General features: G+C 44.5%; 2 protein-coding genes across 4 annotated transcripts in view; one reads left to right on the top strand and one right to left on the bottom strand.

Annotated features, from left to right (window-relative positions):
• The window catches only part of DNTT (DNA nucleotidylexotransferase), a 28,881-nt gene extending 27,278 nt beyond the window's left edge, over positions 1–1,603 (top strand). For both annotated transcript variants that reach the window (XM_045784983.2, XM_045784982.2), the window contains exon 11: positions 1,174–1,603. In XM_045784983.2, the coding sequence (XP_045640939.1) occupies positions 1,174–1,260 (87 nt within the window). In that variant the 3' untranslated portion in view covers positions 1,261–1,603. The remainder of the gene's footprint in view (positions 1–1,173) is intronic.
• Positions 1,604–3,284: 1,681 nt separating this feature from the next.
• OPALIN (oligodendrocytic myelin paranodal and inner loop protein) lies at positions 3,285–12,859 on the bottom strand. 2 transcript variants are annotated; one of them, XM_045785078.2, is made up of 6 exons: positions 12,766–12,849; positions 10,387–10,422; positions 8,327–8,362; positions 6,983–7,102; positions 5,622–5,678; positions 3,285–3,545 (listed from the first exon to the last, which is right to left on the bottom strand). In XM_045785078.2, exons 1-6 carry the CDS (start codon positions 12,766–12,768, stop codon positions 3,369–3,371), a joined length of 429 nt encoding a protein of 142 aa, XP_045641034.1. In that variant the 5' UTR covers positions 12,769–12,849; the 3' UTR covers positions 3,285–3,368. The 2 variants fall into 2 exon arrangements, with proteins under 2 accessions (XP_045641034.1, XP_045641035.1); XM_045785079.2 differs by lacking the exon at positions 8,327–8,362 and having other exon boundaries at positions 12,766–12,859.
• Between the last annotated feature and the right edge of the window lie 350 nt (positions 12,860–13,209).

The raw sequence follows: 13,209 nt of genomic DNA, 5'->3' as shown, positions 1-13,209 counted from the left end.
TCAGAAGCCCAATCCAAGATGGCATAGCAAAAAAAACAACAACGGTGCTTGGCTTGTATACTGCAGCTTCTGGGTGTTCAGGTGTGGCTGCAGGTATGGCTGCATCCAGCAGCTAATGCAGGTTTTCCTCAGTGTTGGTTTCATTCTCAAGCATGGTTTTGCCACAATTCCCATCTTTCCCACTTGACAGAGAAGAACCTCTTTCCTAATAGTTCCGGCAAGAGTCCTAGTTGATAGTCATTGGCCAGGCCTGGGCCGTATGCCCATCCCTGAACCCTTTACTGTGGCTCTGATTGGTCAGACTTGGATCATGTGGCCCTCCTTGGAGATGGAATTAGCCCCACCTGATCCACATGGACTGAGAGGAGGGAAGGGTGGTTTTCCAAAGAAAAATCAAGGTGCTGCTATCAGATGAGAGGACTGTAGATTGGCAGGAAAGCTTTAGATGCCAAGCATGTGAGTGGAGGCAGAGTCACATAACACGATTCAGGAATACTTAAAATGCACACATTCTAAATAGTTTAACATAACGGAGTATATTGTACATGCCCCACACTGTGCTGTAGGCAAGAAGGGATGAAGGAGAAGTGGTGCCTGGCCTAAAAGAGGTCATGGGGTGGGAGCCTGGGGGGGGGAGTTGGGGGACAGGTGAGGAAGGCCAGAAGGAGAACCCAACATATTCCCTATAATTGCCTCTCCTCATCACCCGGAGAGCAGTGCATCGTTCTGGCTGCACAGGAGAATTCCCCAGAGCCTTTAAATAGATTGGTGATAGGACCCCTCCTGAGATTCTCATTTCACTGGACTGGGGTGTAGCTTAGGCTTCAATGTGTATTTTAGAAGTCCCTTCAGGTGGTTCTAATGAACAACTGTGGTTAAGAACAACAGACTCATAGGAAAAATACCAAATGCCTGTAGCTAAATATGTAAGGTTGTCATAATTTTACCTTAGTCTATGAAATATTCTATTTTTGGGTGGGAAAATATAGAAATTACAAAAGTCAGTTAAGATTAAAAAAAAGTCATTAAGATGACTTTTTATACTCAGAAGCAGGGAATTATGTTTTGGTAGTAATCCATTCGCCAAGACAATTTACAAGTAAAACTTTCACTATGTCAGCATTGAGATGTTTAAAAATATCTGAATGCACATATTTCTTTTTATATTTTCAGAAAATATTCCTCAAAGCAGAAAGTGAAGAAGAAATTTTTGCACATCTGGGATTGGATTACCTTGAACCATGGGAAAGAAATGCCTAGAAAAAGTTGTCAACTTTTTTTCAGCTCTTTTTTTTCCAGGTTGAATAAATTATACTTCATATTATAGTAAAGATGCCTTAGGAAACTATGAGATTCTTTAAGCCTTATTGAAATGCAGATTGCTTTTAGAAATAGTTTTGGAGGGGCGCCTGGGTGGCACAGCAGTTAAGCGTCTGCCTTCGGCTCAGGGCGTGATCCCAGCATTATGGGATCGAGCCCCACATCAGGCTCTTTCACTATGAGCCTGCTTCTTCCTCTCCCACTCCCCCTGCTTGTGTTCCCTATCTCGCTGGCTGTCTCTATCTCTGTCGAGTAAATAAATAAAATCTTAAAAAAAAAAAAAGAAATAGTTTCGGAAACGTGATAAGGCAGCACCTGGTAATGGGTTATGCTCCAGGAGTAGGCCATTTATATGACTGTTGCTTAGAATTCACAATGCATTTTTCCATAGAAATGATGTTGAAATTGGTGGCTTGTATCCAGGGAAGCTCATCAGAGCCCACTTTGCCCACAATGTAGCTGAGATACTGTATATTTGCAATAAAAATAGGAGGAAACAAGATGGTGGAGTCTTGTTGTTCACTGAAATACTATAAAATATTCTAAACAAAAATGTAACAAAATGAAAAAATGAAGAGTTGAAGATTTATCTCGAGGACAGAAACAGGTTAACTAGAAGATCAGAGATTCTGGAGGGGGTTCTGGGTCCCTTCCGGAGCTTTTGGAGAATGGGGTACTAACTCTTGACCCACTCTGCTCAGGTCATAGTCCGCTCTCCCTGTCCCCATGGAGCTGTTCCCTCGGCATCCTGGCACAAGGCCACACATGGGGTATATTCCCCCTGCCTTCACTCAGAAGTACAATTTCCTAAATGCCAAAGGAATATCTCCCCTGTTTGCTATCTCTCAGACTCCTTCTGGATCTTAGTGGCCCTTTCTCTCTCAGGGAGATGCTCTCTCTTGGTCTTTTCATCTTAGGACACCCAAGGTAAGGGAGGCAGCTTTGAGAGCACATGTGGGCAGGTGGCAGTAATTGACTGGGTTCGTGGAACTTGTTCTTAGTTATTTGAAGAAGAGGGGACATGTTTTTGAGCAATCAGAGCCCTGATGTGAGAAAGAAATGCCTCCATGGTGTATGAAAGTGGAGTTGGTGGGTGGCTCCTGAGATGCTGTGGACCCACTTCTCCCACTAGGAGACCCTGCTTGTTCGCAGTGGCTCTCCCTGCATGAGGGAACCAGCACTCCTCGAAGCCTCCTCACAGAAGCAATCGTGAAGGCCTGACCTGAACCAGCTGGTGCTGTGCACAGACTTTCCTCAGATGGCAAGGAATTGCGGCTTAGCCCACCCCTCTGGTCCTGTGTTCAGCCACTGAGGGTCTTCTTGCTCTTTCTTCCTGGAGAGTGCACTGGAGGCCTTTCTCTCCACTCTCACAAAGTGGATATAGCCCTAGTTTCTAATAATCTCTTGGAACAACCCTTGCCCTCGCTCCACCCTATTCACCCTCAACACACACAGTCTGTTGCAGAATCACCTTCCTTGAGTACTCTCTGGTCACAGACACAAATGGGAGCCCTGAATGATCAGCTATGTGCTACCCCTGCGGTCAGGGGACATATGACTCCCCATGATCTCTACCTTGAGATGTTCAGAAATAAGAAATTGCTTCCCCTCATACATCCCCTCCAAGTTTTATTTATATCCCAACTTGCACCATGCTAGTCCTGGCCAGCCTTCCCATGGAAGCCAGGTGTGATGGGTTTTGGGTTTTTTTTGAGAAAAGAGATGTGGAAAAAAGATGATAAGGCAAGACACGCAGAAATCAAGCCCCTTTCCCAAAATCATAAAGAAAAGTATAGGTCAAGACTAGGATCAAAGGGCTCCTTCTGGACCCCACTTGGTGCTTCGCTGCTTATTAAACAACAAGATCTGAGTGTTGGAATGAACCCTTAGCTCTGTCATCTACAGAGATAAACAAACCCAAAAGTTTTCCAGATCTGCAAAGGAAATTTGGATTAAGAAGTGGCTTGACATCTCTCCTCACTCCGAGCACAGATCCCTGGGTTTTCAGCTCTGTTCCAGCTCTAGATCTGCTCCTTGACCAAACGGCATCATTCCAGGCTCAGTCTGGGCATAAGCCACCACAATCCCCTCCTTCTCTCCATTTCGACAGTAGGACGGTAAGTGTCATGCATGGGCTCCTCGCTTCCGGCTACAGTCTTCACATACACGTGGGCTCCTTCTGCTCCCATCGTATTCTTCTCATGTGTGGGTGACCTCCTAGGATTCTTGAGAAAACAAACAGGTTTTTCAAAATTAAAGCAAAGACTTCTGCTTCTGGCCACAATGAAGCAACAGCAACCAGATTTACCTTCCCACCTGAAACAACCAAAAGTCAGAAAAAAAAAACCACTTAAAACAATAGTTTTCAAGACACTGGACATCAGGCAAAGGAGGATGTAATCCTTGAGAGACAGAAAACAAATGAGGGGAGGCCTACGATTGCCAAGTTTAATGCCTTGGCAGATTTTTTCTGGCCACTCCACTCTTTCTGTTGAATGTTAGCGTGGTGTTCCTTTTTCATTCCTCTTACCTTTAATCTATTAGTGTCTTTATATTTAAAGTGAGTTTTTGCAGGCAGTATATACTTGGATCTTGTTTTTATATCCAAACTGATAAAAACTTTTTTGATTTTTATATCTCTGCCTCTTAATTGGGGTATTTAGACAATTTATATTTAATGAAGTCGCTGATATGGTTGAGTTTAAATGTACCATCTTCCTATTTGTTTTCTATTTGTTCTGTTTGTTATTACTTTAAAAAAAGTTTTCTGCCTTCTTCCATATAGATTTTAGGAGCATCTTATTGAGTTCCATGAAAAAAATCTGTTGGGATTTATATTGGAATTGCATTTATCCTATAGATTGGTGTGAGGTTGTTTGACATCTTTATGCCCTTGAGTCTTCCTATCCAGGAGCTTGGCATGTAACTCCCATGATTTAGGTCTTATTTCATATCTTTTACTGAAGTTTTATTATTCACTACAAAGGGGTTACAGTTTTTGTTAGACTTTTCCTTAGCATTCTACATATTTTAACTACCACTACAAAGTGGTATTTTTTAAAATTACTTTTTCTAAGTGGTTGTTATTAATTTTTGGAAATGCAAACTACTTTATCATATGCAGGAAACTTGTTAAAATCTCTCCTTAATTCTAATAATTTATCTGTAGATAATGGGCTTTTCTATGTAGATAAGCATATCATCTGCAAATAATTACAGTTTTATTTCTTCTTTCCCAATCTTATACTTTCTTCTTCTTTTTCTTATTTTAATCTGTACTGACGTATAATTGACAAATAAGATTATAAGATGCTTAAAGAATATGATGTGATTATATGATTATACATATACAGTGTGAAAGGATTTCCCCTATTGAGTTAATTTCTACTTCTTTTTCTTATCGTACTGCATTGACTAGGACCTAAAGTATCCTGTTTTGTTTCTGATTTTAAAGAGAATTCATTAACATTTTACCTTTTGGTATGATGTTTGCTGTAACTTTTTAAAAAAGATGTCGTCTTTCAGGTTAAGGAAGTTCCTATTCTATGTTTAGTTTGCTAAGAGTTCACATCACAAGTGACTGTTTAACTTTTTTAGACTGTCTTCTCCTGTTGAGATGGTCACACAATTTTTCTCTTTTAATTTGTCCATGAAATAAATAATATTAAATTGATTTTCTAATATTAAATCAACCTTGGATTCCTACCCAATCAATTAAAAATAGTGAGAACCTCCTTTGTGCCTGAGCTTCATTGGGTTGCCTCTTTCCCACAGGTGTTCACACTGTACTTCTCCTGTACATAGAAGGCTTAAAAACCCTTAGCTTTCACTTATCAATGATATACAGTGATTTTTAAAAAAGATTTATTTAGGGGCGCCTGGGTGGCACAGCGGTTAAGTGCCTGCTTTCAGCTCAGGGAGTGATCCTGGCGTTATGGGATCGAGCCCCATATCAGGCTCTTCCGCTCTGAGCCTGCTTCTTCCTCTCCCACTCCCCCTGCTTGTGTTCCCTCTCTTGCTGGCTGTCTCTATCTCTGTCGAATAAATAAATAAAATCTTTAAAAAAAAAAGATTTATTTATTTATTTGAGAGAGAGACAGCACAGTGAGGAGGGGGAGTTGGAGAGGGAGAGAGAGAATCTCAAGCAAACTCCCCGATGAGCATGGAGCCTGATGTGGGGCTCGATCTCACGAATGACCCTGAGATCAGAATCTGAGCCAAAACCAAGAGTCAGACTCTAAGCCAACTGAGCCACCAAGGGGCCCTATTGATATACAGTGATTTTAACCAAGAGTTCTTACCTCAGCGATCTTGGGATTGTCATAGATTTCTGAAATTTCACATGGCCTCTCACTTTCCTAAGTTGGTAAAAATAAGAAATGAAGAAGAAATGAAGGGTCACAACGTTTGCCCTTGACCATGATTAAAATCAGTGGTTCTTAAATCTGCATGCACATAAGAATCACTAGAAAGCTTTAAAAACAAAACAAAGCAAACAAACAGATAATAATTACGCCCCCAAAAATCCATAAATGAGAAATACCATTGTAAGTTACTTCAAAAATAATCCAGGATTGACAGTGGGGAGAAGTGGGTAGGAGTAGGGATCAAATGAGGTTGGCCATATTGAATTCTCCATGCCACAGATCTCTTGTCCAGAGATACTGATGTAACTGGTTTTGGTGACCGGTATTTTTGGTAGCTTTCTAGATGATTTTTAAAGTGCACCAAAGGTTAAGAAACTATGACTTAAAGAAATGACACCAACAACAACCACAGTACATCTTAATATGCTTAAAGTTTACAGCTTGTCAACACGTCTTTACAACCATGATCTCAGTACATCCTCCCTACCTCCTAAAATAGGGAGGGTAGTTTTTATGACTCCTATTCTGGAGTAGAACTAACCAAGGCACAGAAAATGTGAAGTCACTTGCTCAGGATCATGTAAATCATCAAGTGGCAGAGCCAGGGGTAAAGCCTAGGTTGTCTATTTCCCGTTAATGTTTATCACTATGAGAACAACCAGGATCGTTCATAGAGGATAGAATTAGAACCCAGAGTCCACACAACACAGTTGTATTACAACTAGAGAAACCTCTTGGATATTGTCTGGGTGGCCTTTGAATTCTAAGCCTGGTTTCCAGAGCAATCCAGCATTTGGAGTGGTGGGGATGGTAGATTCCCTCGTGACCAATCTGTGTTCCTATGTAGAGAAAGGGCTAAGATAAACAGAGCCACATACTTGTGGGCCTATCCCCACCATAGACCCCTCAGCACCTGTTTGTCTCCTACCTTTCCTGAGATTGTCCCCACTCTCTTTAGGAAGCTTGGGCCCTTTTCTCCTTGACTTTAGAAAACACACCCACATTACAGATGTGCATTTGCCATGGTAACACCCATTCCTCTCCACGGCCACTTTTTGCCACCCCCAAATACCATCCTTGTGGCCACAGGATCTCCTAAAGTGAAGGTTGGGTGACAGATCAGCTCTGCCTGGAGTATAGTATCATGAGTCTGAGATAGAAATTGAGGGGTAGGAACGTCCACTATCATGTCCCCGGGAAACAGATTCAGATCCTGACACACTCAGCCCAAAGCCAGTTCACTGAAATACTGATTCCTGCCAACACAGCCAGACCCAATGGAGCTTGCTAATCACCTCGGTGGACTCATTGATGCTTCTTCTTCGCCGGATCAGTGTAAATAGTAAAGCCACCAGCAGGGCTGTGGCCACCAGGGACGGGATTCCTGCTGCTAATCCAAGAGAGGGCCCACAGTCCTGGCACAGAGAGAAGGACAGAGTCAGGTTCTCCAAGAATAAAGGGAAAGTTCAGTTGATTAAAAATAAAACAAAACAAAAACTGCATAGCCTCTAAGTGTCATATACAAAATCAAAGGATTAATAAAATACTATTGAAAAGATATCTGCAGGGGCGCCTGGGTGGCACAGCAGTTAAGCATCTGCCTTCGGCTCAGGGCGTGATCCCGGCGTTATGGGATCACGCCCTGCATCAGGCTCCTCTGCTATGAGCCTGCTTCTTCCTCTCCCACTCCCCCTGCTTGTGTTCCCTCTCTCACTGGCTGTCTCTATCTCTGTCGAATAAATAAATAAAAATCTTTAAAAAAAAAAAAGAAAAGATATCTGCAATATACATGACAAATGATTCATGTCATAAGACTTAATTTACATAGTTTAAACCAATGGGAAAAGGGTGATAATCCAGTAGGAAAATGGGCAAAAGATATGCACAGGCCATTCCTATGAACAGAAATACAGATGTCTCATTAACATACCAAAAGCCAAGAAACAATTCATTGCAATGATTAGATACAATTTTAACCTATCAGTTTGGCAAAAAGTAAAAAGTTATACCCCGCATCATTTTGATGTGAATGTTTACACTTATTTGCACTATATGCATTAAGCAATTAATTTTCCAATTTCCATTTTGCTTTGATCTGAGTGGAAACAGCCATGCTTGTCTCCACCTAAATTTTCAGATTTGTAGATTACATGGAAAAATCAAAGATAATCTGCAGAATCCTTACGAACGCTCAACTCTCATATATAACATACATACAGAGAAGTATATAAATCATAAATATATAGCTGGGTGACTTTTCACATGTGGAACCCATGTAGCTAACCAGATGAAGACACAAAACATGGCCGGGACCCCAGAAGCTGTCCCACACTCCCTTCCAGCAACGGCACATGTAACCACTGTCCTGAACTGTCACCGTAGACTAGTTTTGTTTTTGTTTTCCAGCATCACCTTGATGGACATGAAAAGTATGTACTCTTTTATATCTAGCTTTCTCTGCTTAAGACTCTGAAAATTGCCTGTGATTTCTGCACGCTCTCCCTCATTTTTGAGCTGAGTTGGTCGTAAGAATAATTTTGAGCCAGATTCTGTGTTTGGTGACAATTCACGTATTGAACTTAACTCCTCAAAACTAAGGTAGGACCAAACCAAGGCTCATAATGTGGTGATATACTTACTGCTTCTTTCCCACTTGTAGCAGGTGGGGAGGAAGTCTGTTTGGAAAAAGAACATCTTAATAAAACAAAATCACACAGTGCACATTATACAAACAGCCCGTCCAAGGTTAAGCTATAATGCCTAAATGCCCTAAGTGGTGGATCCAGGGTCCACGCTCTTCACCAGTGGTCTATACCACCTTCTGTTACCAAATGCAGCATGCCAACCCAGTCTTTGTACTTGACAGTTCAGTATGGCTCAGCAGAGACCGACTTGCATATGTACCCTGGTTCCAAACCCCCCTGCAGACAGGCTCTGATGAGCCAGGTATTCAACTCTTTCCTACTTCCCAGGGCACCGGCATTCCGGTCATTCAGCTGTACCAAAAGGGAAGGATTATTATTTTTTTTCTAAGTTCCATTTATTTATTTCAGAGAGAGAGCAAGCACATGAGAGCGAGCAGGGGCAGGGGCAGAGGGAGAGAGAGAATCGTGAAGCAGGATCCCCACTGAGCGTGGAGTCTGACCCAGGGCCCGATCTCAGGACGGAAGCCAAAATCAAGGGCAGGCCGCTTCACTGACTGAGCCACCCAGCTGTCCCCAAAAGGGAAGGGTTATGCAGTAGAATGTAACTGCCAGATAGGATGACCAACCATCCAGAGAACTTGCCCAAGATATAGGATGTGTGCTGCTAAAACCAGACAGTCCCAGACAAATCGGGATGGTTGCTTGCCCTACACAGGTCCAAAGGGAGGAGGGCACAGAGAAAAGGGCTATTAACAGAGAAGGCATTACAGAAGGTGATGTACTAGCATCATAGGGGCTTCCCTCTCATCCCCGCTCACCTCTGCTGCCCTGAGCTTCTCTGAGTTACTGTCATAGCATAGGCCAAGCCAGGATAAGACAGAACCTGGGGTCTCTACAGACCTGCTGAGTTCAAGCAGTCAGGGGGAATGTTCCTGCAGGGACCATAGCAAAAGGTTTTGACAGGTACAGAGAAGGATAGGGGAGTTGGTGTGAGGACAACAGTCGGAGGCTGAAGCAGGGAGGAGAGCAAGCCAGGGAGATTCCGAAGGCAGGGCTCTACCTGGAGGGTGGAGGGGATGCCAGGGGAGTGGAGGGACAGGGATCCCGGGCATCCAGCAGTGGGCATCAGAGGCAGAAATGAGTCATAAGGTGGCCCCTTTCTGCTCTCTCCAGGACTTTGCCCCCGAGTAAAATGTAATCAGTGACTTAGGCAGCCTCCTACCAGGTAGGTTCAGTCTATGGTCTTTGAATAACAATGTAACACAGCCAAACCCACTAAAAAGCCGAGCCAGGAAAATGCCTCGCTCAATCATAGCAGCACTACGGGTCAGGAAACCACCTGGCTGTGTTATCTCTACACAACATGAGAGCAGAAAACAGAAGATCAGCTATGGACGGAAACTCTCTGCCTTCAGCAAGTGACAGTCTCCATCTGACTTGGGACTAAATGCCATACTTAAGGCATTAGTATGTCCATTCTTGTTGACCCAACAACGCCCCTTCTAGAACATGGACTAAAGAAATCACCTTAAATGCAGACAAGGATTTAGCTATAATTATTTTTATCTCAAAGTTATTTCTAATTGTGGCTAATTGATTAAAGAAATAATTCACTTGAAGGAATACCATGTGACTATTCTCAGTATGGTTATAAGGGCTGATGGAAAATATTTATCATGAAATCTATATAAGATCATATGTAGAATAAGAACACAATGGTACAGAGACAACAAATGTCAAAATATATGTGAAGTCAAAATACACATAAAGTGAAACAAGACTAGAAGGAGCGATACCAGCGTTTTCTGCTGATCGGTGTTTAGGTGTTTTGATTTTTTTTTCTATTTTACTTTCATAATGTTTATTTATAATTTTTATAATTGAAAACATTTGTCTCAGCACCTTCCCCCCACAACTGTTCATGAGTGCCTTTGAAAACCTGCAACTCAGCCCTCAGCATGAGGTCCAAGTGAAGGAGCTCTGCTGCCTCATCCTCACCCCCCACCCCAGGCAAGTGGCCGACTTGCCCCGTGACTGGGGCCTGCAGCACTTACCGTGTTGGCCGGCAGTGTGAAGTTCAGGGAGAAACTCTGGAGGAGAGAAGGAAACATGAACGCTCTGGGAATGGTCAGTCAGGCTCCTGACCCCTCTCCCAAATGACACGCACCCTGGAGGCTCATAGGAAAATTCACTGATTCCACAGGCTCAGTCAAACCCCAACCTCTGCTCCCAGTCTCGGCCCCTCTCCCCTCCTCAGATCCCCAGCCAGGGCCGGGTGAAGGGGCCAGCCAGTGATTGCCTGACGGGTCCCAACCCAGACTGCATTAGACATTCAGCAAAGGGCTGAAAGTTGTTTTTCCCCAGAACTCCTTTGACGGAGGGACTGGTGAGAGTTTAGAAGTATTTGGTACTTTCTGCTTGGGGTAGGAAGTAAGGGCCACAAGGGGTCCTCTGTAGAGGGTTACCCTCTCCTCTGTTGTCCTGACAGCTCTGCCCCAGCCCGGAGCCTGTGTCTCAGACTCAGCACGCACAGAAGCCTTGTCCTTCTCAGGCCCGCGCTCCTGGGAGGGGGTTCGGAGCAGGTGTTCTTGTTGGAGCTCACTCCGCACCCAGCCTCACCTCTCCCCCAAATACGGAGTCAATATTGAAAGGTCGTGAGCTCCATGGGGCACCAAATCATTAGCCTGCGCAGAGCCTCCGGGGCCTCCCTCCTCTTCCCTGTCCCCATCTCCCGTCACTACATTTTGGGCTAGCCGAGGCCACTCTTCCCAGGCTGCTCTTTACTGACACCAAGATAGATAGTCTTCTAGGATAATGTTAGAGCAAGAGGAATATCTGGGCCACCTTGGGTCAGGGGCTTCTTGCTCAAGGGACCCAAACACTGTCCCTCGTGCTAACACCAACCAAGCCCACAGATGCTGCAAGGACACTTGGTGGTCACTGTATGGAACACAGCTGCCCAGAGCCTTATCTCATCCGTGAATACTGGGTACTGATGTCAGCAGGCCCGAGACAAAGCTCCCTTTGGGGGGACAGCAGAAGAGGGGGAGAGGCAACAAGTGGGCCATTGCATGTGCTGTTTATCAATATCTGGATGACGAAGATTTTGGCCAATTTCAGAAAGACATTCATATTTTGTAGAAATAACGCTCCAGTGCTCTCGTGGAGAGAAAAACATCACATCAATTTGGGCAGGGAGAATCGGAGGCGGTGTCCTTTAGAGAGGCAGCTGGGTGGAGTGAGGCAGCCCTGGGCTTGGAGTCACCTGCTCCAGATTCCAGTCCAGACCCAGTCACTTAAGAGCTGTGTGGCCTTGGAAAAGTGACTCAGAGTCTCTGGTCCCCATTTCCTTGCAGCAAATCTGTTTTCCCAGGCTCAAAACAGGGATAATGTTAACCCACCCTGCCCAGAAGCCCAAAGGGAACAACATCTAGCTCCTTCCGAACTGTAAACTATTCTAGGTGTGCAGGGGTGTGTGAAGGGAGTCACACGACGTCATGTTCTTCGTGGCCCGGCCAGCACGGAGCAAAGGCACAAGGAAGCCACTTGGGAGGTTCTTATGGATGGATTTTCGTGCATAGATTGGCAACATTCCAAGTACGGGATTTGCTACGATACACTGCTTGCTAGTCTAAGCACGACCTCATATCTACATAACACTTCTAAAGGCACGTGAGGATCTCAGTGGCCAAGTGTCCCTCATTATGAGCTTGCCATTTGCGAGGGGAAGGCAGAAGAGAGAGGATAATTACTCACTGTGACTGAGGGGACGCCGTGTGTCAGACACCGCATGCATGACCGCCCCAATCGGGATTGCTATCATCCCTGCATCGTGGGTGTGGGGACTGAGAGCAAGACAGGCTGCTAGTAAGTGGTCTGGGTCTGGTTAGATCACGGATCTTCCTAACTCCAAAGCCGGAATTCAACTCTTTCTCATAATCTCTTTAATAAAGGAACCTCAGAAGCCTCTTCTAACTTAGCAAACTTCATTGGATTCACACCCAAATATGTGTCACAAGTCAGTAGAAAAAATCGGAAAGTTTCCAATGCAACTTCTGAGTATCTAGGTTGCTGATCGCGTAATGGAAGGCGGACTGAGCAAATGAGGATAAAGGCGTGGATCACACCCGCTGCCTCAACGGGGAAATGGAATAAGCCGAAACATCTACTTTGCGCCCTTGTTGTATGTGAGGTTTTAAAAACAAAACCTTAATATTAAAATAAAAGATAAGATGAGCAAATATTAGATGAGAATTGTTTCAATGATTAGCATTTTGCATATAGGATAATAATAAAAAACCAAGCCCCTTGAAGTCATAGTCCCGACAGTACAGTCGCATTTGCGTGAGGAGATGTGAACTTTAAATGCCGGGGAGTTGTTTTTTATAGCGAGAATGGAAGGTTAGGGTGAGAAAAGATACTAGCCTACTCACCATTTCTGACAGCCTCCCAAGAACCTTCTCCAAACACCGCCCTCAGTGAGCTCCTTTCTTGCAGGCGTTGTTGGCTTGTGTCTCACATTTGTACGAGCATCCAGCTGGGACAGCCAGGGTGACATGGCAAGGGGTGGCTCCATGAGAGCTCTGGCCAAGCCATTTATGGTCAGGGGAGTAGCCGAGTCGTCTGCCCACCCCGCAGGGAGACGGTGCCCCGCTTCACGGCCACTGCGGATGGCCCCATCACCTATCCTCTTTGTTTTCTTTTTCTCCTCTTACTTTCCAGGCTCCTTCCTCAGCTACACCGCCATCTCAGCAAAGAGCCCAAGCCTGGCTCGAGAGCTTGGTGGCTTCTGTGGCCGGCAGCTCTTCAGAAACAATGGGCTTCACAGGCTGAGGCTGGCCGCACCCTCCCCCACGGCTGGCTTCCGTGTGGACCGT

Source organism: Ursus americanus, chromosome 6, assembly GCF_024610735.1.
Source record: "Ursus americanus isolate L20-20 chromosome 6, mUrsAme1.1.p, whole genome shotgun sequence".
NCBI classification, from domain to species: domain Eukaryota; kingdom Metazoa; phylum Chordata; class Mammalia; order Carnivora; family Ursidae; genus Ursus; species Ursus americanus.
Note: the sequence above shows the minus strand (reverse complement) of the source record. Positions and strands in the feature narration are given on the sequence as shown.